The 24062-nt window shown below is 42.2% G+C and overlaps 1 protein-coding gene across 8 annotated transcripts in view; it reads left to right on the top strand.

Moving 5' to 3' along the window:
- Positions 1 to 24062, top strand: part of LOC100642737 (agrin) — a 384175-nt gene that overhangs the window by 106896 nt on the left and 253217 nt on the right. For 5 of the 8 annotated variants that reach the window (XM_048411198.1, XM_048411199.1, XM_048411201.1 and 2 more), the window contains exon 2: positions 14434 to 15953. The exons of 2 other annotated variants lie outside the window; for them this stretch is intronic. In XM_048411198.1, coding sequence (XP_048267155.1) covers positions 14633 to 15953 — 1321 coding nt within the window. In that variant the 5' untranslated portion in view covers positions 14434 to 14632. Of the gene's footprint in view, positions 1 to 11529; positions 11590 to 14433; positions 15954 to 24062 lie in introns of all 8 variants that reach the window. One more of the 8 variants, XM_048411197.1, reaches the window with a different exon arrangement.

The following is a 24062-nucleotide window of genomic DNA, read 5'->3' as shown; positions in this document are numbered from 1 at the left end:
AATTCAGACGCCACGAACTTTTCTGTTCCGCATGCAACGAAACGTCGCGTTAAACTTTCCTTTCACTTATTTCCAGGGTTAAGAAATTTATCTTAATCACTTGTTTTATATGCTTGGTCGTTTTCTTAACGATAATTCACGAATCTTTTACGTTAGAAGCGTGGTAATTCCACAATATAACGTAAAGTAGAAATTAAGTCGTAGAAATGAAATTTTTCTAAGAGCAGCAAAGCAACGTGAAAGAGGTAGCGTGCAATTTAATTTCAATTAGATTTAATTAGAAGATGATCGTTTTCTTCATCGATCGAAGTGAAGTTGATGTTGGACGGTTACGTAATTTTAAGCTAACGTTCTCCGACTTCTTTCTTATGTCACTTTAACATGATGGAAGATTATCTACGACGGGCTGGAAGTTCTTCCGCACTTTGTTAATAACTATCGTCTTTCCATCAAAATTGTACGCAATCGATCACATTCTTGATCATAGATTACTCTGCGCTAGACTTTGACCGACTTAGAAGGTTATAATATCTTGCATCTGTGGAAGAGCGCAAACAATAGCGTTCGAAAAATATTTGCCGTCGATGTTCCTAAAATTGTTTATGGAAGAGACAGGAAATTGAAATAAATTATTTGTTACCATGTGACATAGAAAATAAAAATTCGAAAACGATTAAACGCGTGGAACCCACGAGAACTATATGTACGGTATATGTAAGAAATTGAATCAATCGTGGATACAGTGAATGTCTAGGAATCTGGCGTATTGATAATTAAGAAGGAACGTCGAGAGCTTCCTCAAGAGGGACTCGAAACTTTCCGCGTCGTTGGAAACGAAATACGAGCGCAGCTACTCTTGCCTCGTTCGTACGGATCCTTTCATTCGTTGCCCACCCTTTGTCTGCTGCGAAGTGATCGTCAAAGAGCGACCCCTTGACTTTTCCCACGTCTGGTCATTCACTTGCTACGTGAAAAACACGGAACACCGGTGTGCACGAGGTACCAACGACACGAAGGAAGGAAAGGAAAACCGTGTGGGTAGAACAAAGAGACATAGAGAAAGAGAGTATGGATAGCGCAGGGAAAAGAGAAAGGCAGAAGAAGAGAGAGGTTTCGGTTGAGAATCAGAAGGAAGAGTAACACAGCCCGGGGGTTCCATTTCAGGATGCACGAACTTGCCTGTGCCATTCTAGGAAATAATCTTCACCGACCCTTTTACGCGCGTCTGGTGTCGTCTTTCGCCCTTTCGACCTCCCGATGCAAAGCTACCCTTTGCCTTTTTTTCAACCCTCTCTTTTTCAGCGTCTTCGGGGATCGTTGCTTTGCTTCGTTCTCTCCGTTACGTTTCTTCGTCTTCTTTTCATCCGCGTCTCTTCAGTGTCTTTCTTTCAGCCGGTCCTTTCCCCCTTTTCTCACCGTAGCTCTTTGTTTCACGCGGAAATCAGCATACTCGGCGGTGGTGGACAACGCGCAAAACGCCGGAAGCCGGATGGCAAAAGCGTGGAATAATCGAGATCACGGCGATTCCGATTTCAGCCACGGTACAAAGACATCTCCAGAGTAATCGTTCCCATGATGGCGGCCGCAGCCATCTTGCACGGTTTATTTCATCGTCCCGGGACGAACAACCCCGTCTCCGGGGAATTATTCTCCGAATAGCGTCCATTTTCTCGTCAATACGAGCGTGGCTGTACTTAAACCTGACCCACGACCAAGCTCTTTAATACATTCCAATAACGTAACACGTTCGCACGCGCCATGATTCGATCTTTATTGCTAATTACGCAACTGGCTCGCGTCACATCATCCGGGCCGCGTTCAACCGGCGCGATACGGCGACAACCCACGGACTTAACGACGAGGTGGCTCTATGTGGCACCACGAGCCGTAATTTCGCACGTGTTCACTGCTGAAACACGGTCAATCGCTTGCGTGGAATACATGCGCGGAAGTCGTACAATGCGGGTACAACAGGAAATGTGTTATATCTTGGAAGAGTCGTGAGTTTACGAGAAAACTTAAGCGGGATCGTATTGCTCCCTTGGTACATAAGATTATTGAGAGTAAAGGATTGATATTACATTTGTGCGGGCTAATGCGCCGATCTATTACTTATGCAGCCACGTGAAAATCGAAAATATCTGGAGATATTATTGCTGTAGATTTTGCCTTATTAGCGTAGTGCACATGTGAGTAATTGTGTTTAACGAATTCGAACGTTGTACTGCTTGGATAATTATAATCTAATAATTGAATTTTATTATTTTGTTAGTTTTTCCCCATACTAAATAATCTGTGAATGATTCCATTTTCTTTTCTGTAGTTTCCTACCTATGAGATTTATCTGACAGAAAATATAACGCCAATTAGATGCGATGGAAAATGAATAACGAGGTATTCAATTTACTGCATTGAAACATTTGATTTATCAAACAATACGTCTTCGATCGAGCTCGAAGGGTATAATAACGAGAAACATGCTACCATCAATTGTAGACGATTCAGGAAATGAGAAATTTGTATTGTCAGATGGATATAAAGCGAACAAATATTCTATGTATAACTTATATGTTTATAATTTATTATTGACATTAAATCGATCGGTATAAAAACTAATTAAGTACAGATATCTCTAATTATGCTTCGCTTCGACATTTTGCCGAGTAAAGAAGCAAGGACTGAAAAATTTAAGGAAACAGCGGAAAAACAAAATTATCGTCACGGTAATTCAAGATGTGTTCATGACGCTTTATGATAGTACAGATCGTGGTTGCAATTCATCGCGGTACCGACCGTCTGTGATTTTATAGTTTTAATGCCTGAAGGAAATTTTTATACCGGCGATGAACGACTGTCGACCAGCCGTGCCCGTACCAATAAAATTTTTTTTTATTCGCTGAATCTACCAATGGTATCATATGCGCACATAGGTAGAAAGAAACGTATAGAAAAGGGACAAAGATGAGAGTAAAATGGAGAGAGGCACGCTATGTGCGAATATGTGCGAATTGAAATACCCTATGAGAAAATTCCGTGAATTTTCAGATCTGGTCGCGGGTATGGGTAAAAATTGTGCTTGTAGCGCGAAAGTTGTGCCAGCGGTCGTGCTCCAGCGGACGTTTATCATTCCTTCTTTTAATTACGCTCTAACGAGTGTTAAAATTGTGAATTACAGTTGTACGGGTAAGAAATCTGAACGAAACGTTTCGCGCGAAGGAACGAACTGGATTTTACGAACGATTTAACGAATCTGTTAGATATATAGGGTAAGAAACGCCAATCCGATCTCAACGACAACCGTAATCGCTTTCTCAATCCATTAAAATCCGTCATGTGACTGGCCGCGGAGGAAGATTAAAATTTCTTATAAGAGAATATTAAATAAGGCTTCAAATTATAATATTGTTAACGATCTACTAGAAAAGTACGCTGAGAGAAAATTAAGTGTCGAATTACGACGTTTTTCGTGGATTTCAAAGGAAATACGAGCTGTCTAGTGCGAACTTCGTTCGTGGTTAGATGAAGGATCGGAGATTATGGTCTTATCAGAGGTAGCAGTGGTCCATGGAGCTAATAATGCTCAACTTCGATTAATATATAGAGAATTAGGGTTCTCCCCAAAGTTTCCCGCCGCCCAGCCAATATTCCTGCCCTCTATATTCGAGATAAGCAGCTTACTTTTTTTATCCTCGCGTTGTAATACGTGCGATGACCCGTTAATCGCGTTTTCGGGATTCTGCTGAAGTTTTTTCTTCAATTTTCACTACTATAGGTTTACCACTTAATACGTTAATAGATCTGATTTTCTTGAAACTTTGAATTTATGAATTCGCTGTATACGAATATCGCGCCTTGACTTTAACCTTTTAGAGTTTTACGATCATGTTTCAAACAATTGTTAATTTCTATTTACTGTATCCGATGGAGTTTCAATTGCGGATGAATCTTAGATCATCGAGTCGCATTGTAATCAGTCACGCTTCTCGAACTGAGGTAAGAATAAATAGAACTAACCGAATAATGAATCGTTCGGCAGAAAGAAAATTAATAAAGTTCGTAACCGGTGGTGCAGCGTGTACGTGATCGAGGGCATCGTTCGACCGCAGGGCGAGACGAAGCTTATCAGAGTTGCACGTTCATTCGATATCAATCCTTTCGCTGACCCAGACTTCTCTGCGTTTGAGTATCGATGAACAAATTTCGATTGATGAAATTACGTGAAAATGATCGATATTGATTACTCTTGTTCGTACTTGTCCCTTCTTCTTTACAATGCTGCCATTTTATCCTCTAAAAGACGATATCGATCAACTACTATAAATAATTCACGAAGATTAACGATAAAGTTATACCGCTCTATTAGACCAGTAAGATTATTAAACCGTGCGGTTACTAATAAAATGGTTTCACTTAGGTAAACACTAATACCAGACAATTAATACGGAGGCTAATAAAGCTCGTTTCTGATCAACGAAAAGAATTTGAACGAGTTTGTAAGCTTCTATCGGAAGAGTATACTTTCCTTCGTAATAAGTAATTAGGAGTATTCAAATTGTTGCAAGTCTTTCTTTGGTGGGAACTGGAATAATCTTGTACAGGTTATGATAACTTTGTTAGAAGAAGGTCGTGTCTAATGTATTAATTAGATCAGCCATAATTTATATGAAACATGGTTGCCCGAGAAGGCATTTTATCTTACATGGAAAAGAAAGTTCTTCCTACTGTTGGGAAACTTTTACGGCTTCTGAGAAACTGCTTGATATATAGATTGTGAAACGTGTCTGGCCATAGACGGACTAATTCTACTTACGCTCTGCTTTCCTTCGTTTTATACATATTTCATATAACATATATTTTATACTAGTCTCTTGCATCGTGCTTGCATATTTTATACTAGTCTCTTGCATCATAGTCGTATAGATTTACCATATTCTACTGTCATCTTATTACACTTTTTGATTCGCGTATTATTTCGAAAATTTTTTTCGCACAAAGTTGTTCGTATTGATCACTTTTTGAACGTCTATTATCGTCGTGTTGTATCATACGAAAGATTCGAAATGGTCTACAGTATGAAAGATCCTCCTGTGGCAAATGCCGATTCCAATATTCACACACCGAAGTAAAGAACGCTTCTCTTACTAAATTCTACTTTTACGAACTCGAGTTTCATCCAAACTCAAAGAGCGCGTCGTATGTATTAGAGAGTCAGCTAGTGGTAAATCTCTAATTTGATGAGCGCGTAATGTAGATTTTATTTACACAGGTTTGTTGACCGAGACTGGAAAACGCTCTCCTTTCTTCGTCCTTTTTCCTCAGACTTTTTTTACCAGAGATCATGACAGGTCAGGGGGAGAATGTGTTATTGTGGAGACGTTTTTCCACGCTACGAAAATCATTTCAGCGGTTCAGCTGGAAACGCGGCGTAATTGCATCCCAGAGAAAGTAATTAATTATGCAGGGATGGATCGAAGAAGGTCATTTCTCCTTTTTTTTTTACGGCCGTAATTCACGGTGCCTGTTTCCTCCTCCTACTCTCCCTGTGTTTCTTTCTTTTTTCGCTCCTTTTTGGTTTTCTCTCGAATCGTTTCCACAAGACCTAACCAACGTTTTTAGAATCTCTTTTTATATTCCTACTCGCCTGTCGGCTCAATCCATTTCTTTCGTCTATTTCTTTGTTTCTTTTTTTTCTATTTGTTCTTTTTTTTTCATACCTAACCAACTTCCGCTGTTCGGAAAGCTCGTCGATCGATGGATCGGCATTTTAAAGCCGTGACTCGATAGATAGGCACTTTTACCTTTATGATAGCCACAGCATGTATGGTATCGAGCGGAAAGAACGCATTTAAAGAACAATAAAAATGGAGAAATATTCGAATAGCTGCGTGTCACGCGCAGACGAGAGGTCGTTCGATTTTAGAATTTACATGTTCTTTATTCGAGAACCGATGTTCTACAAAAATGAATTATAAACAAGTTGGAAAATGTCACAGAACGAACCGGAAAGTTTTAGTCACGTAGAATGCGACAAATTGCTGCACACATGGCTAGGTAATCCAGTTAAGTTGACTATTGCCGGCAAGTAGTCTGGCCAAGTTGTTATCCGTAAAACGAGTGCCGCTCGAAATCGTGGTCGATTAGAAAACGCCTGGCGGTACGATCTTTTTCGACGTGGAGCACGTGAACCCGGGCAACCAGAAAATCTCGTAATCGCTTTCGAAAGTCGAGCGTAATTACGTTTGTTCTGCGCTATTGACGCTCGATTTTTATTAGCCGATCCTGGCAACTGGTCTAGCGAAACGATTGTGGAGGGATGAACGACAGCGAAGGAGTCGTCGAAACCACTATCGTTTTAATGTCAACAACGTTGATATTTTAGCGAATGAACGAAAATATCAAGATGATCAAGAAAAACACGATCTGTGTTTCAAATGATATTATCAAATTGGGAAACTGCCAAGTTGTTCTTCGATATATCGTTATTGCACTCGGAAAAGTACAATATTCCAGTTATATATAATACGTTTAACATTTTTAAAAGTACAAAGTGTTAGGTTGTGGATCGATATACCTGACTACACAAATTTTACGCATTTTCTCTCTAAAGTTTCTCTGCAGTCTAATCCCTCTACACATATTTGTTTGAAACATTCAAGAGACATGCTCAAAAGTCATCAGAAAAGGACGCAATACGATCTGAGATTTTTTCACGCCGCTATATTATTCGGAATTATCGACGAGTTCTATCAAAGAACCGACCTAAGAACCCACTAATCGACTTTAATATAAACAAACCGCAAGCACGCTAGAAAATAATTAGCTAGGATCGACACTATCGTGCATGCATCCCTATACCAAGCCAGCCATTCCAAAACGGTACCGAACGATCGCTGGAAACGCTCTAACGATCGCTGTTGCATAAATTACGCTATCAAGAATCTCGCGCATACAGCACGTAGGCGGAACCGTCAAAGTCTCATAGAATTCCAAGAAAATTTATTCTGGCGCAGTTCCTTCTCTCCATATCGTTGGCTTATAACGCGTGCACACGGAGGACAGAGCAGACAAAAGGCGCGAGGGTAATAACACGATCTCGAGCGAGACGAGCAACGAGAGAGTGTCGTCCTCGTTCGCGTTTAAGTATTTATTTAACCGGTGAACCGGAGAACCTGGAACAGGAAGATGGAAACGGCAAAGAAGGTAGTACGACGATGGTAGGACGAGGAATGCAAGGGAAAAGCAATGGGCGAACCACGCGAAACTCTTCCGGTCGAGACGTTCTAGGGGTACGAAAGTGCCCCATGGGCGTACTGCGGACTTTTGCCGGACACAGAAGTACCATAGTGGGGACCGACTAACAGACACGTACACAACCGACTTTTACCTGTCGCAATGTGCTCGCACCTTTGCACTCTGTCTTTTTCCTCCTTCCCTCTTCTCATTTTCTGTTTCGCCCTCTCGTTCCTTTTCTCATGCACTTGCACGCATCCGGCACACGTACTGCAGTTCAAATGGAGACTTTCTTATCCAGGAATCTTGAGAGCAAAGCCCGGTGCACTGGCGGAATGGTCAAAAATTCACGTGGAGCGAAAATACGTCGGTGCAGTTGTTATTGCGTTCGAAGTTGAAATAATTGCACCGGGATCGGAGCGGAGGTATTTTTATGGTTGTATTGTATAATCATGGCGAAGACTGTACGAGGGAATAGAAACGTGAAATATTTTATTTTCCCTTGCGACATTTGACAAGGGGTGATACTGGGAAATATCGATAATTTAAAATATAGATACAAACATAAATAATATTAAATAAACGTAGCTAAACATAAAGGTAGAAGTTCGCTGATATAATTGAATAGCCGGAATAGAAATCGAATAAGCGATGCAATTTATGGTCAATCTACGAGTTTTTAAATTACAAATAAAACGAACGAAACATCAACTACAAAAAAAGAAAAATGGTAAAAAGGATTAGACACGTATTAGCGTCGATGACACGTGTTACTTTTAATTTTCTACATTCGATTCGCTGTACGAATTTCGCGCATACGATTCGATGTTAGTTTTGTTACAGGTGCACGATCTTTTGTACAGTCGCACACTCGCTTATGCTCTTGAAACTGAAACTTTGGGCCAACCCGTTCCTCCCTTCAACCACTCCACCCCTTCCTCCCCTCTCTTCTCTTCTCCATCCAGTGCACCACTCGTAATCCTAACGTTTGATTGCACCTATTACGGTTGAAGCACCTAATACGTAACTTTCGAGACTGGTGCGATAGGTCGGTGCACCAGTCGGCTAAAATCGATTTCACCTGCACTTCACCTTCCCTTCCGTTCGCTCTCCTGCACCCTTTCCTCTGGCTCCACCTGTTTCTCCTCGTTTGCTGTCTCAATTACGAACAAAGACGCGATGAACCTGCACTCCGACCCTTTTTGTCTTTTGTTTTTCTTCACGAACGGTGTTATTTGATCGCTCTTCGCGTTGATTATCCGCTAATGCTACCTTATGTTATTATCTACGATGAAAAGAATGCTAAGACCCTGCAGAATTGTAACAAAAGGACGAATGTAACGATAAGTACGTGGCTAATTATAAAACTAATCGCGGTTTATTTATTATCTGGTGTCTCAAACGTTAATAGTCCGCTGAAAATTGTAAATCGATTTATTGTTGACGGATTCGTACGACCTTCTAATTGCTTGGCCGCGTTCAAACATTTTTATTGACATTTCTACTCCTTTGCTTTGCCACTATTCCGATGATACACCGTGTTCATCAATTTCGGCCAACGTCTGCCAATTTCGATTAACTTTTGCCTGCAGTGCGAGCTCGCATGCACGACTATCCAGATCGATCAGCCTCGACCACGTTTAATCGTTGTCCCGTTCATCAGTTTAATTACGTGTTATACAACCAGCCGTTCTGGGGATAGCAGTTTCATAAACGCTAGTGTTCAAACGAATAGACAACCGAGGAATAAAGAGGTATCGTTTGCAATCGACGCATTGCCGACAACCAGACAGATTCGATAATGAAACGTACTCTTCTTGAACCGGTTATCGTTGATCATTCGGGCAATTAACGTGCTTACTACGGTCGACGAGTTATTTTTCGAGGCACGTATCGATAACTCGTACCTTCCTTCATTTTTATTTCTCTATATTCTGTATACTTTTTTACGAGTGCTGTGTTCCCCAATTTTTTGTCTTTCTTTTTTTATCAATACATCTGACTGGCAAACTCTATTCGTTATTGTCCCAAAAATGCTGCCGATGCGTTTTCATAAAAGTTCACCGAATGTTTTATCGAACATCGGAACGTTTTCCCAGCCCGTCATTCGCGTATTTTACTCGAAATTTAGATTTTTGAGGCTATCACCGGCGTGCAAGTTGATCTTGTCTTTCGCAGCCGTTCCCGTGAAAACTCTGTGGCCCTTTTCGAACAGTATTCCGACGATGTTTCATCAACGTTGCAGCTTCATCAGCTCCTGACGACAGAGTGATGCATTAGTATCAGTATCAGTAGTTTGGTATCTGTGTGTCATCAGACCTCTGACGAAGCTATAGTTGCGCTGCTGTTAGGGCGTCGGTACGCCGTTCTGAAAGGAACTAACTCACACTCGCTAAACTCGAATAACTGCGACCAAGAATTAGTATGTGCGATATTATTTCCTATTTGCATCGATATTCACAAAGATTAAAGCGATAAAGAGTTCTAATTACTATATAGCTGTAGATTAGCAGAATTTTCACTGATAGAATACCTCGCGACGATAAATTGAGTTCTTTACTATCTTTTTAATCAGCAGGAACCAATAATTAAGCGAGATAGCGGTGCTTTGAATTCCTTCGACTCGTTCACGATCATACATTTGAATCTTTTCGCTCATTGACCGATCGCGATACGTCAACCACGGCCCGGCACAGCATTAAGCATTCAAAGAGCCAACAAAAAAGTAGATGCATTTGCATCTCGCGGTGCAACTGCGACCTACCGGAAAAAATATAAATAATTCAACGGTTTTTGTGAGTGCGCCGAAAGGGGAGCCGATTTGGGTCGAGTTGGAGGTCGAGCTGGAGGTCGAGTCGATCGGACCGTGCCAAATTGTCAAATAAATGCATGAAAAATGCTTGCGCGAACGGCAGCGAGCGTCAGGAAGAAGCCGGCGCTTTCAAACCGGAAGTTCCGCCGGCTGACTATGAAATTTCCATCGAAAATGACGCTCTTGCAATCGACTATCCGAAATTATTGAAGTCGTTCCCGTTCGCCGTTGAGCGAACGGTTCGGCACATCCGAAATTGAAAGGCGACCGATGTTGGTAATGTTAGTGGGAAAACTGCGGTGCCTGGGATAAGTAAATGTATTCGGATTGGATAAAAATACCAACGAGAGGAGAAGATCGGGTCGATGGTGTTTTGTATGCAAATTCGCGATGGTAACACTTTTGGAAAAAGCAGTGGGACATGGTTTTGAATATTTGTTACTTGTTAATTTTTTAAGATGAATATGCATGTATGTCCGGATTAGTCGATATGTAACAGTCCACAGTTGTCCCGTTGTATGAAATGGTTGAAAGTTCGTAGCTTTACATACTGTTTGCGTTATTCAATATTTTCGTCACACAGACATTGTTAAATGTTGTTATGGTAATGCCCGTGAATTGAAGATATGGTTTCCTATTTTATTGCGCTATCAACGGGTTAACACGTCTACTTCGCCAATTCGTTATCGTTTTAAACAGAAACTTCTATAAATACCTTCTAAGCCAGTTTATCGAATCGAGCGGCCTCTCGTCTACAACCCTAAGCATATAAGCAGCTCGCGAAAGAGGAAACGAGAAAACGGAAAATGGAGTGAGATGCACGCAATATCGGTTTTAGAAGCTATCGTACGACTGAGCGAAGATTCGGTAAAGTGGTACATAATCCCGACGACATCGAGTGGTCGTAACATGAGCGCAATTATTAGCCGGAATATTCGGGGTGCAGTTTTGGAATATCCGGCGATCGAACAGCAGACAAATGGTATATACTGGTTTGGGAAGGAATCACCAGACTTCCAGCCTCGCAGGAGGGCATATCGGGAAAGTTTTAACGGCGCTTCATTAGTGAAAATAGTTTTGGCGCGGCGGTATTCAACAGCGAAACGTCCACCGCGAGACATCGCTAATCCGAACGTACGGTCGTGGAATAGTTGCAGCTGGTCGACGTTCCTCCGTGACAATAATCATCGACCAACCGTAGTTGTATAAGGGACCCCAGCATGGCGAACGAAAAATTCTATAATTATATTAGTTTGGTATGTCTAACATCTTGAACACCCTGCGTCGTATGATCTGCTTTTCTCTTCCTTCCTTTTCGCTCCAATATTTTGAAATTATTAATACGTAGTGGCGTATATGGCATATGTCAGTGCTGTCCAAGCTAAGCTCTATGATGTAAGAAGCTGTCTATATAAATTCTATTACCAGAACATGTGTATCAACGAACATAACTTGGCCTGAAAATACGTTGATCTGTCTGCTTCTAGTGGCCGCGGGTAGAAGAGGACAAAGCCGCGTAAGGAGCTCTGCCCGTGGACAGCTCTGGCGTAAGTGATATATCAGCAGCTTTCCTCTCGATACTTCCAAACAACCAACTCTCGCTTATTATACAATTGCCATCTAAATATTCCACTATCAAAAGCCAAAAATAAATTAGAAGGACGCAAAAATCGACGTCGTTCTAGTCGTACGATTACGTACTGAACAAGCAACGTGGTCTGAGAAGCGGAACATTCCATTTTTAATCGCGGTTATATTTTCATAACGAGACAGCTCGTAATTACGGGTATCTTTTTTGCGAACGAACGTCGTCAGTCGCGCGAAAAGTCGCTAAAGACTCTGGGGCTGTTGGATGGAGTATTTAGCGATTGACAATCAGGATTCAGAAAACGGCATTGCGCTGATGACTGTTCCTCCTTGGTCCGTCGGTTCCCTGATTTTTTATTGTTCCTGGCAAAACATTTTCTTTTTTTTTTCATTGTCGTTTTCGTTCCGAATCCCCTTCTCCACCTATCCAGGTTCTCTCCTCGGGACTTGGCTCTCCTCTCACCACGCCCATCCTGTCGTCGTTTGCATAAAGTGGGCTATCTGCGCTTTTAATATACGTAAATGAAGTTACGCTGCGGAACTAATCGTATTTACATGCGGAACGGCGATCTCCTTTGAGCCCTTGTCGCACTTATTACTGCAGTTTAGTTGACGAAGATCGCTTTACGGCGAAGATGCGACCGGCATTATAACGTGAATCGATCAGCAATTTGGTTTTGTTCGACTTCACGAACTCGGAATAATTGGCACGTTGGCGTTTTATTTTGTTTGACCACGTATGGACTGATACTACTTACGAATATTAGAACGTTGCGCTTATTTCGATACGTATGAACGAGCTTTTAGCAGGATAACGACTTTTTATCGCATTATATTAAAAATATCGGTAGAAGGTTATTTGTTTTTGACTATTAATTAATTGGCTATTGATTATGAAAATGAAAAATTAAATATCGTTACGTTCGATTTACTTCGAATTTATAACGTGAATTCATAAACACGTTATACATTATAAATTCCTACTCCTCGAAACTTCAATATCAAGCTAAAATTTTTCGATTAACGAAGACGACCATCCAATTTTCAGATTAAAAAATTCAATTTGGAAGTTCAGAAATGATTTTAATTTTGAGGCGAAGCACGTGATAGTTTTCGCGAAGAATTCGTCTCTCGGTTGGTCACGTTAGAGCGCGAGACGATCAAATAATTCAGATTGGAATCCCGGCGAATCGTGGCTCGATCAAAGATTTTCAATTACGTCAAGGAACAAAGTTTCGTTTTATCGGTGGTCCACGAGTCGCGTCTCTATGACAGGAGGGGATTACGCCATTACACATTAATGAGAGCGAGGCTTCCGCGTAAGATACGTACGAATGAAAGATAAACGCCATCCTCACGAGACACTGTTTGCAGAGCTCTCATTGTACGTTACTTGAGAAGTTGCCGCAACTACGTCGAAACGATATTCTTGCCAGGGCTGCCGCGGAAACTTTCGATGAGACGTGACATTTTGTCGTTCCTCCGCAATCATGCTTAATTAATTATCGATCGAGCCTCGCCCGTTGCTTCCTCCCACACCCCCGCTTGATAACTGCCTTTTCTTTCGTAAATTTCGATCAGCAAACCGTGTGTTTGATTTAGAAATTGTTACGTGAAGGTGTATCGTTGATATAAATCATCTAAAGTAGATTTGTCGTAGCTGCAGTCGTCTTATTACTTTTTTATTTGCTTTCAATCGCCAGTAGTATATACCGTCATCTGTAATAAAAAGTTTCCGATAAAGTACTGTATGACAAGATTAATCCATTAAGAGCCAACGTTACGTTCGTACATTTCATTTTAAAGTTTGATTTCAAAACTTTTCGAAGCCACTTTGATCCAATTCTGTGATATTTCATTCGAGAAAATTTCTAAAACTGAGTGGCATAAATAAATATCAAGTCCACTGGAAATACGAATATTCGTACGTAGCGCTATTTCAAATTGAAACGCATAAAATAATCACTCGCGTTAGACAGAGAGAAACAGTTAGAAGAGACGAAACGTTGATTCGATTTGACACATAGGATCTGAATTTCCTTGGGATTTAGACGGTGCGTGTGAATACCAGGCTGGTATTATCGTCTGCAACAACGAACGTTGCATTTCGGTCACGCACGATCGAGTATTATCGTTGTCATTGTTATATCGAGCATTCGTGGGGTAGCGAGCATACGGCTGTAATCGTGGTCTGGAGCAGCGCTTACAGAATATTGCGGCCCCGAACACGCTGTATTGAGATACACATATCGATAACGGACTACGGATAAGCACGCTCTAAGAGCTTTGCGAACCGCTGATCCGACTTGCACCCGCAGTTCTAGAATGCACTGCCGCAATTAAAAATATTTATTCGCGTTGCGAGTGTGGTAGATACGATTATGGATTCTAAGATTCTTACGGCGATTATCCCGACGTACGTAGGAAAGATTTATAGCTTTTGTTTATATTCGCATATCCGCGGTGTGATCTATAGTTTAGAAGTTAATTAGTTGTTAGAATGCAGCGGTGTTCCCAGTACACTTTAAGCAATTGATATTATCATATATTTATGAACTTAACACGAACGAAACCTACGATTAACTTTTATCTGTAATTTAACATTGGAATATATTATCAAGTGGTTGCAAAGATTCATTCCATCCGCGGTAAAATCTTTGACAATATTTTGTTTCTCGTTCATCGTACTAACAAACGACAGGACATTCGCACTAATCTAACAAATATATCAAAAGCGCCAAATCTATCGATCCTACTAATACTCCAACTAATTCACTAACCCCTCTCTTTTCTCTTCTTTTCAGATTCTCTGTAACTCACCCCTACTAACACCTACGCTTCGCCCAACAACGAAAGCGCGTTAATCGCGTCCGAAATGACTTCTCCGTCGATGTAACGAAAAGGGATTTAGAACGAGTCGCGCGCGAATCGTAGTCGATCGAGCAACACGAGCGGTCGTCGCGGTCGTTCGTCGCTCGAGATCGAACATGCGAATTTCTGAAAATGCGCAGGACGAGCAGCAACGGTTTGAAGCTCGACCTGACGGAGAACACACCAGGTAGCTCGTTATCGAGGCTGCCTAATTTAGTCGAGCATGCGGAGACCTGCCAGGCGTTGTCCACCGGAACCGGTGAGAATTTAAGCAGCAAATTGCCAAACGTGGTCGAAGGCTCGATGGACTATGGTAGCGAGCGTAGATCCTCCCGGTACCTCGAGTACCAAGACTCTAAGCCGTATCAGGATGGCCAGTCGGCATCGGGGTTGCCCCCGTATGAGCAGGGCTACCACGATCAGTCGAGCAGAGGCTACAGAAGCTACGAACGAAAGCCATACGACAGGGAGGATATTGACCGATACGATAACAGAATTTATCCAGAGGATAACCTGAGGTACGATCGTCGGGGGGATCAAAGAACGTATCAGGAGTCAGACTTGGACGCGCCGTACGAGAGGAGCGATGCCCAGAAGCTCAGCAGGACTTATCCTACTGAACTTCAGGAGGCAGGTGGTAGGCGATACTCGAGAGATTTAACAGATTACGAGTACGCGTCTAGGTACGCGGAAGAAACGTTGAAGCTCGAGCCGAAGAAAGATCACCATCACCATCATCATTCGGGCAAAGTGTACGAGCCAACTCCGTCAAAGGGCTATGAATCCGGGGTGAAGACGCACGATTCTGCTTACGAGTTGTCTTGCGCCGCGCAGCAAGACCTTTCCGGCAGAAAATACGAAAGTAAATATCACTCTGTCAGTAAGATGTACGGGACACTGCCGCGATACGAAACGGGTAAATCGTACGAACCTAGATCATACGAGTACGAAGAACAGGCTTACGAAACCGGTGGCAAGCCATACGACTCAAAGTATGAGTTGACCAGCTCGAAGAGTTACGAGAGGGCCAAGTACGATGGTTCTTCGTCCTCGAGATATCAAGATAAATCGTACGATCAAACGTTGAAGATCGGTGAATTGGGCTCCTCTTCGTCTGCTGCATACGCTAGAAAGACTCAGGATCAAGAGGAGACTAACGCGGAAAAGATGAACGGATACAGGAAGAACAATTTCGAGGCGTACGGCGTTTACTCGGATCCTGAGGACGATCATGGATTCTTGGCTGAGAAAAAGACGCCACAGTATCCGTACAAGGGCGTAGTAGTGAATGTTAGCGGAGAGTCGAGCGTCATTGACCAGAAACGTGGCAAGGATGGCAGGCAAACGGAAGTCGTCGGGAATCCTTGGTGCAGGCCTACCATACTGTTACTCCTTTTGGTCCTTCTTGTTGTTATCTTCGTGTTCGTCGCTGGAATTCTACTGTATCTAAACTGTGAGTGATTTTACTTATATCTCTTCGCTAGTTTCTATTCTATCGGGCTTATATTTTACAAGGATTTTCAAATGGGTACATAGTTTGCATTATGAACATATTCGGAATCGCTTAGTAGTCTTAGTAGTTAGGAATTTCTTATATTTACGACCGAGAACGTAACGAGAAAATTGTTGGTACGATAAAGACAGCGGTATCTTGAAGGAATCGGGATTCTCGTTCAGATTCCTTCTTCACCGTGATATTTACTCAAACCAGTTGCTTTCTTTGTGCCTGTACATTTATTTTAGAAACGATGAGAGTCATTTAAAGTTATAGATCACGTTCCAGGGAAAACGAATGCCACTAGCCAACAGAGAAGCTTTGTTAAAGAAGGATACGAAATTAGCAAAGTTTTCTCGGCGATGGCTACAAAGACTCTTCTCGTTGTTGGAACGCGTGCTAATAGTAGGTCTGCTTCGATAGCGGATGTTCTTTTTCTTTCGTTCCCCGTTATTTCGTTTCTTCATTTCGCGTCCAACCGATACCAAAGGGCCATTTAGTTAATGAGCATCCGATACCAATTATTTACGGTCGTCCATGTGACCGCCATAATAATGGACGGCGACGACGACCACGACGGCGACGACGACGGCAACAGCGACGTCGACGACACGTGCTGACGATACGTTAAGCCGGAACGGTTGCTGTCTCCCAGCCAGTTTTATATATCGAATTTGACATGCTCGGCACGTACGGACTTGCCACTAGCGAAACTATTCGGTCGGAATTACAATGTGAACGGTAAATGGAAGAAGAGGGTTTAAAGAATAGAGGTGGACAAGAGTGACGTACACCTTGGGAATCCATTTTGCTCCACAGTGAATGTTCGGACGCACGATGTACGGGATACCGCACCGAGTGAAATGTATTAAATTTTCCTTTCGACGCGGTTGTCGGACTTGGAAACGATTTTTGAGCACTTTGTCAGATTCTTTGGAAAATTTTCCTCCTTAGTTACTACCTATGTAACCACGCTTTTATTCGCTACTCGCTCTGAGTACTTACCTGAAAGCATTTGAAATTTGATGATTAGGCGTTAGATTGGCAATATTGTGGCAATGATAGAAATTATTTAGACCAGAACGATAGATACGATACAAATTGTTTGAAAAATATTGCAAACAAAATAAATTTATATTATATTTAAGAAAGATAATTTTTCCATTCTAAAGAAAGTGTAACTCGTTCTTTGATGGTCATACGTTTAGAAGAAGTAGATATTATCTAGTTGCGATCAAAATTTATTTGACTGTAAGGCACGTACGTAGTAAGCGTCTAAGATGGTGAGAGAAAACACATGTCAGGAGAATCATTGGACATCTTTCCTTGCTCGTTTACGAGATAGCAACACGCCCGGGAACCGGCATCATGCTGTGCTCTCTAGAGGAATATAAACTGACTCATTTTGAACCAGCTCGTTGTTCACCAATGACGTTTGTTCTATGTTTTGATTCGAAATTCAATTACGGTTTAAAAGCGCATGTAGAACGATGCTGATAACAATATATAATTTAATATCGTTCAATTAGTGTAGTCAATAATTAATAACTTCCTTGGTTACTCGTGAATATAATTCAAAGCATGTAACACAGGATTGTGATTATCAATTATCTAAATTACATTTTCATTAAATTAATCAACGAATGCTACAAGTGGTATGAATATTTATTTGTGCGTGCGAGTATAATTTAGTTATAGATTAAAATTTAAGGAGTGCAAGTAATTCTTTCATTTCCTATAACGTATGTGTACGCAGAACGTACAAATATTTGACACTGCTTACAAATATTTTGACAGAATATACTTTATTAGATTTTATTGTTGAATACAAGAATTGATTCAGAACGTTCCGAGTTTCACAATGGAAAAATAAATAAATGTTTCATTCTGAGGTTCATATACGTGTTCTCTCATTACGGTTAGTTACCCGTTCTAAATCTCTGACTCGACCAATCACGTTTGAGTATCCAATCTTATACACACATAGTTCCATAAAAATTATTATCGCAGATATATTATAATTTATTGCACTATCTCTTCTGCGTTTTATTATTTTTACATATCTACGTTAGGTGTCTGTTTGGCCGTGCGTCTCATTCGTTAAAATCTCTTCTCCGGTGTTTTCGGAGCCGTCGGTTCGATTCGGCAAACGTCGATCGGGAACAATGAAAGCGAGAGGGCGAGCAAACGAAATGCTGCCGTCGAGAAGAGGAGAGGAAACTAAAGAGAGAGAGAGAGAGAGAGAGAGACTTTTCACACAGTGGCCAGGAGGCATCGAGCATGGACGTTTTCCCTTGCGATTTCCGAGCGGTATCGCGTCGGTACTTTCGACGAACGATGACCGCATGCAACGAACAGAGAGAAGGCTCTCTGTCCCTGGACGAGAAGACCGGAAAAATAGCAAGTTGAAAAGGAGGGTCGGTAGCAGACGCCCCTCCTGTTCTCGACTATTCCGAGTGGCTGCATTTGGCAGCAACCGACAGGGCGTTTGAGCGATTCGGTTTATTTTCGGGTCAAGTTTTCGTCCGACCGCTTCGCAATCAGCCATTGCATTGTCCGGGGGACAATACATTTACTGCGAGCAACGGCGTAGGAATTCGTCGAACGCCAGGCAACTCGTTCACCTTCACCCACCCCTCCGTGATCGTCAACCGCTCTCGTCGAACGTCGTATTTTCGGTCGGGATTTTCGGAAATTCGATTTAACCGGCGACGTCGCGGCGCGTCGTTTCGCGCCACCAAACTATTCGGATATCGAGTCGGTTCTCATAGAATTCCGTGATAATTGCCAAACCGACAGTCGACGCAGGTGTCTTTTACGTGGCGTCGATGGGCTTCTGGTTTGTCGTTTGTTTAAACCAAGCTCCATAGTGTTGGAATCGTTGGTGGAATCGGTTATATTTCATTACGGAGAATCAATATGTTTATTGAATAGGCGCGAGTACGATGGAAGGGCAATTTGGTTGGATGATGTTTGATAAAGATTCGATTTGTTCGCCGGAGTTAGTTGTAGTTTACAAGGATTTTCAGACACTGACGAATCGCAGCGAAATGTATCATACGTCGTTGAACCGAGGAAGATTTGTGTTACGAGTTGATACGTGACACAGATAGGCGATACTGTTATATGACAAGGCATAAATTTTATCACCCCTTTTGCGACGAATCTTTCAACTCGAAGTTGACAGAGTCGCTCTATTTTATTATAACGCGTAGACACTCGGGGTACAAATGTCTATTTCTTGCGAAAAAGTAGATTTTTTCTTGAAAACACACAGGGATAAAATGTCACGAATCAAATTATTAACAACACGGATGATAAGCGCTTAATTTGAAAAATACTGTGCCATGATCGTCAAGCATGACTATAAAATTCTCGCTATAATTCCATATGAAATGGCGTGTCATATAACTCAATCGCGGCCGCCTTTCAAATTCCATCGACTCACGTTTATCTTCGCTTTGTAGCAACCGTGTGCTATTTAAACATTTAGCTGCTCTTCGTTAATTTGGCGCGCAACAGTCGTGTAATCCGACTTCGTTAATATCATCAGTCTTGTACCTCGTGCAACGTACGAGGCAATGAGTTAAATCGTAAGCTCTATTTTACGTCTGCATCTAAATTAAGGGTGACTTGTATGCATCGATCACGGAAATGGGCCCTTGAAAATCATCATTCGGGACTTCGCACCCGAATTTTCTTATCTTCCCATCTCACAGGAATTCTCCAAAGTCGCGGAAGACGAAGGAAGTTCAATCTCGACCGAGTCAATCTCTTTAGTCGAGGATAGAGCGTTGGACGCGATGAAATTAGAGACACCTGGTATATATGCGGCAGCACTACGTCGTGCGGCATGCGGCGTCGAGAAGCTTTGGCGCAGGATGAGGATTTAGTATGTAAGGCACGTGTTCGCATCTGCCTTTATGAGCGTTTCCCGCGATTCCAGCGTTTCGTCCTCATTCTCAGGCAACCTTGCAGCAAGGCTTCGAGGTGGGCTCAGGGTTTTGGGATTAAGGGCGTCGCCGATCATATTAAGGCCGGAGATATCTCATCTGCTCCTTATCCGGCGGGCTACGAGCCCGCCAGTAAACTCCGCTGCGTTTGTTCCACATAAATTACAAGGACTTTGCCCATAGCACGCGATGTCGTTCAGTGTGTACGCGGCCTTAATGCCGGAAGGTCTCGTCAAACTTGCTATATCGTCATGCCGGGACGAACAGTTTACGAGACGACCGGATAAACCGATTTTAACATTGGCCCTCGGGATCAGGCTTGTTCGACGACGTTGTAATTGCTTTTCGGATTATCGCCGTTGAACTGAAACTTTGACTCGGTTTTTTCGATCAATTCGCCACCGCTTTTGATGAACGCGTGTTACGTTGTTGCAAGACCTAGGCTAAACTTTGTTATATCGATGGCGGGAAAGGTTTCACGTGGTATGCCGGTAATCCTTCTAAACTATACACCGAGAGTAGGAAATTAGAACGTGTATTAACACGTTCGCTATCCCTGTTCACAAAGAGATTCGACCGCTACAAACACCGTGCTTGGATTTTAATAACTTTCCAAGGTACGATACACGTCGTTGTAGTATTGAATTAAACGTAATTCATTGCTTCTTATACTACGCTAAAATATCTTCATAAACGTATTTGCGTTATTGAAAGTAGAAACGCAAGGATTCCAGTTACCTGCTACGTTATGGGACGGAATAAATACAAGGTTGGAACTTTCGAACAAGCGTAAATATGACGGATAAATTTAAAGATCTTCTCGAACGAAAACATTCTTCAAATTCTTTGCACGTCCTAGAATTCTAAGGGTATGCCAGATATCTGAGAATGGCAGTTCCAGATAGAGGATGTAGTCGAACTACAAAGTTTCTGATGTGAAAATGTGACACTACGCGCGTGAACTATGCCCGATGTATAGCGGAAGCAACTTCGCTAAATCTCGAAGAATATTTATCGCTCCTTCCTTGTTTCTTGTCCCAACCAGTTTATATGTTGCTACATATCCATCAAACGTTCGAAGACTCCATCATCATCTACATTTTTCAATCAAGCAAATAACCGCCATAACTTGCTCCGGTTCTTTGTTTCTACGCGTGCCTGGAAGCTTAATAACACGACTGTTCGCGAATTCTCTAAAAATCGGTGTCAAGAGGGTAAGGTATAAAAGGCAGAGTGGATGGTCATTAATCAAGGGGAGTGACACGTGTTACTGAAAATCCGCGAAAACCGGTCTATCGGTTGGAATTTCCCGCTCTCGGGCGGCCGTCAATCCTCTTACTTGGCTGTCAGCTAGCGAGAAAATTGTATCCTGCCATTGATACCGCTGGTAACGCACGCGTTTCGCTCGGAGGTCATCGGGCTCCTCGACGACGCGACGCGTCCAGGGCAACGAGACGGGAATGTCGAGCGAGAAGCAGCCGACGGACGAAATTGGATCCTCGGTTGCCAGGAAAATTGCGAGCGACGCTGTTTCGCGCCTTGCCGAGCCGGGACCGCGTTTTACGGAATAGCCGAGGAAGAAACGAAAGCCTGCACGCGTGCCATCGTGAAATTTCACTCTCCAAGCGATAAACGTTCCGTAACCGCTCGTAATTGCACGGCCATCAAGTGTTCTCACTTGCAACCTGGAAAAGTCGAGACTGTTCAGAGTAATGTGAAATTCAAGCCACGCGTAGCCAAGGATGAGAGTGGAGGTTTCGTTGAACTTTCTGTTATGGAAGATCTGTTCTTGATGTTGAAAAGAATTGACGTTTACGGAAATTGTTATAGCACGGGGATCCAATAGAATTTGCGGATATTTCCTAAGTATGGTAATTGAGTCGACTGGTTGTTAAGACAAGGACGTGTCTAGTCATCGATCTCTAGTTGGGATCAAGAAAGATCCATGTTAAAAATGCATTTACGAAGAGTACGACAAATTATTGTTGAATAAAGTAGATATTCAATTTCTCAGCTTTGTAAATTTAAAAGGAACACCATGGCAATAAATTTCTTTAATTCACACTGCTGTGAAACAACGAAACGGGATATGTACTATACAGGATCTAAAGAAAGTAGGAATACGATTTTCCACTTCTATGGGAATCGTTCCCTAGTATATTTGGACTGTACACGACTGTCAGGAACTTGAGAATTCTCCGACGAGAAACGATCGCGATACGGTTTCTCGCGAGCAGTTACGCGTTTCTTCGATAATACGATCCCTATCGTCCTTCTTTCGTTTTCCCCGAATACAGAAGCGCATCGGCTGAGAAGTTTCTTATTGTCGTATAAAGTTCTCGCGCGGAAACGATGTTAAACTGGCAAACGATTCGGCAACTTGCCGGCGAATATACGTATAATATTCGTGATGGTTCATACCGGATTATATTCATAGAATCGTTTTATAAAACAGTAGAGTTAGTGCACAAAATATGTAGAAGGTGTAACGAGTATGCCACAGAAAGGACGACGAACCTTTTTGCATCTTGCCGACTAGAACTTGCAACGATATTTTTACAACTGAATTTGTCACGCGGATCGTGTTCGAGACGCGATGCTTTCTTTTTTACAACGATTCAAAGAAATTATCGAGAATTATACAGTAGCTTATCAGTGACTTTTAATTGAAATCATTTTTTAATTATCTTTGAACATTTTAGAAAAACTTATCATCGCCTGAGTAAAAACGAAGAACCACGTATATCATAAATCGTTTCTACGGTTCTGAGCATTACGCAATCGCGTTAAAAATATCGGTTCGCTATAAATTCAAGGTAAAATCGCAGGACCACCGACAAGTAGCTTTCTATCGGTCTCGCCAAGATCACTGACTTCTTCGACACAGAAGGGGAAACAGAAAGGGAAGAGCCAATAGGGAAAAAGGTCGCAGCAATCGGCGGCGATCGGGATTGTTCGCGAGTTACCGAGTTCGAGTCAAGATTAATGTTAACTTCGCCGTAGGAGTTAATAAGTCCGAGACCGATAAATCCCGCTAACTCCTCGTCCCTGTTCTCTTACTTTCCTTCCCGTTTCCTCTTTTCTTTTCCCTCATTCTTCTCGTGCCTGTGCACAGCCCCTGCTGCTCCATTACAGTCCTCGTGACCGGTCGCTTACGCGCCGTCTCCAATCCGTCGCAGAGCTTTGAGAAACTCGAAAACTTTCCTGACGAGAAAAAGCCGACCGTATCAGCCGTCGTCTGGGCAAGAAGCTCCCGACAGTCCTTTCTAGGATCATTTCCGCCGTGAATCCCCTATTCCAATGTTTTGTCGCGATTACTTGTATCCAATAGTTTTCATATTACGCGAAAGCTACACCGTTTCCTCGTCATTGTTTGTCGTATCACGTGCTCGTATACCACGTTGTTATGCGTAACTTTAATCCTTTGAATGCATAAATATTCTGGACACGAACTGTTTAGTCAATAACAAAATGTTTCTATATTTTCTATTTAATTGTTTTCCAGTTTAAACTGGAACCATTTTTTGAATAGACAGACCACCGAGTATTCTTCGCTTCGCGTAGTTGAAATATTTAAATACGTTTGAAAGAGATAAACTAGCGACGAAAACGAGAAGGGCAACTAGAAATTGTGTAGGAACAGCGATCCGACACGGTCAGCTTTCACGTTTCTACAGGAAGAAATAGAACGGAAGTTGGTCGCTAAAGAGGACTCTCTGGAAAAGCCCTGTCAGGGAAGCTGACGTTTAATTTAATAAATGCCGCGCTGTCGTGTTCTTTCTTTTCGCTTCTTTCCTTTGCGACTCTCATGGAAGGGCGTTTCCGCGCCATTTCCTCCTGGCGCTGGTAACTGCCATTCCGTTGCCGTTTAAAATTTCTTCGGAAAAACTACGCGAGCCTGGACGAGGTGCAGCTTATTAAAGGGGTCGAACTCGTAGGCACCAAGTTTCTCGTAACTTTGAAATTTCTGCTCCGTACTTGCTCTCGTTTAACCTGAACACCACAGTGCTAATTTTTGTCTTTTCTTTCGTTCTTTCCTTGTTTCCCCAGGGATTTAAGAATTTAAGTTGCGAGTGATTATTTGCCAATCTACTTCCTAAAAAATGTATGTTAA

This window comes from Bombus terrestris, chromosome 12 (assembly GCF_910591885.1).
Source record: "Bombus terrestris chromosome 12, iyBomTerr1.2, whole genome shotgun sequence".
In the NCBI taxonomy this organism is placed as follows: Eukaryota; Metazoa; Arthropoda; class Insecta; order Hymenoptera; family Apidae; genus Bombus; species Bombus terrestris.
The sequence above is the reverse complement of the archived record's forward strand: the minus strand, read 5'-3'. Positions and strand labels throughout refer to the sequence as shown.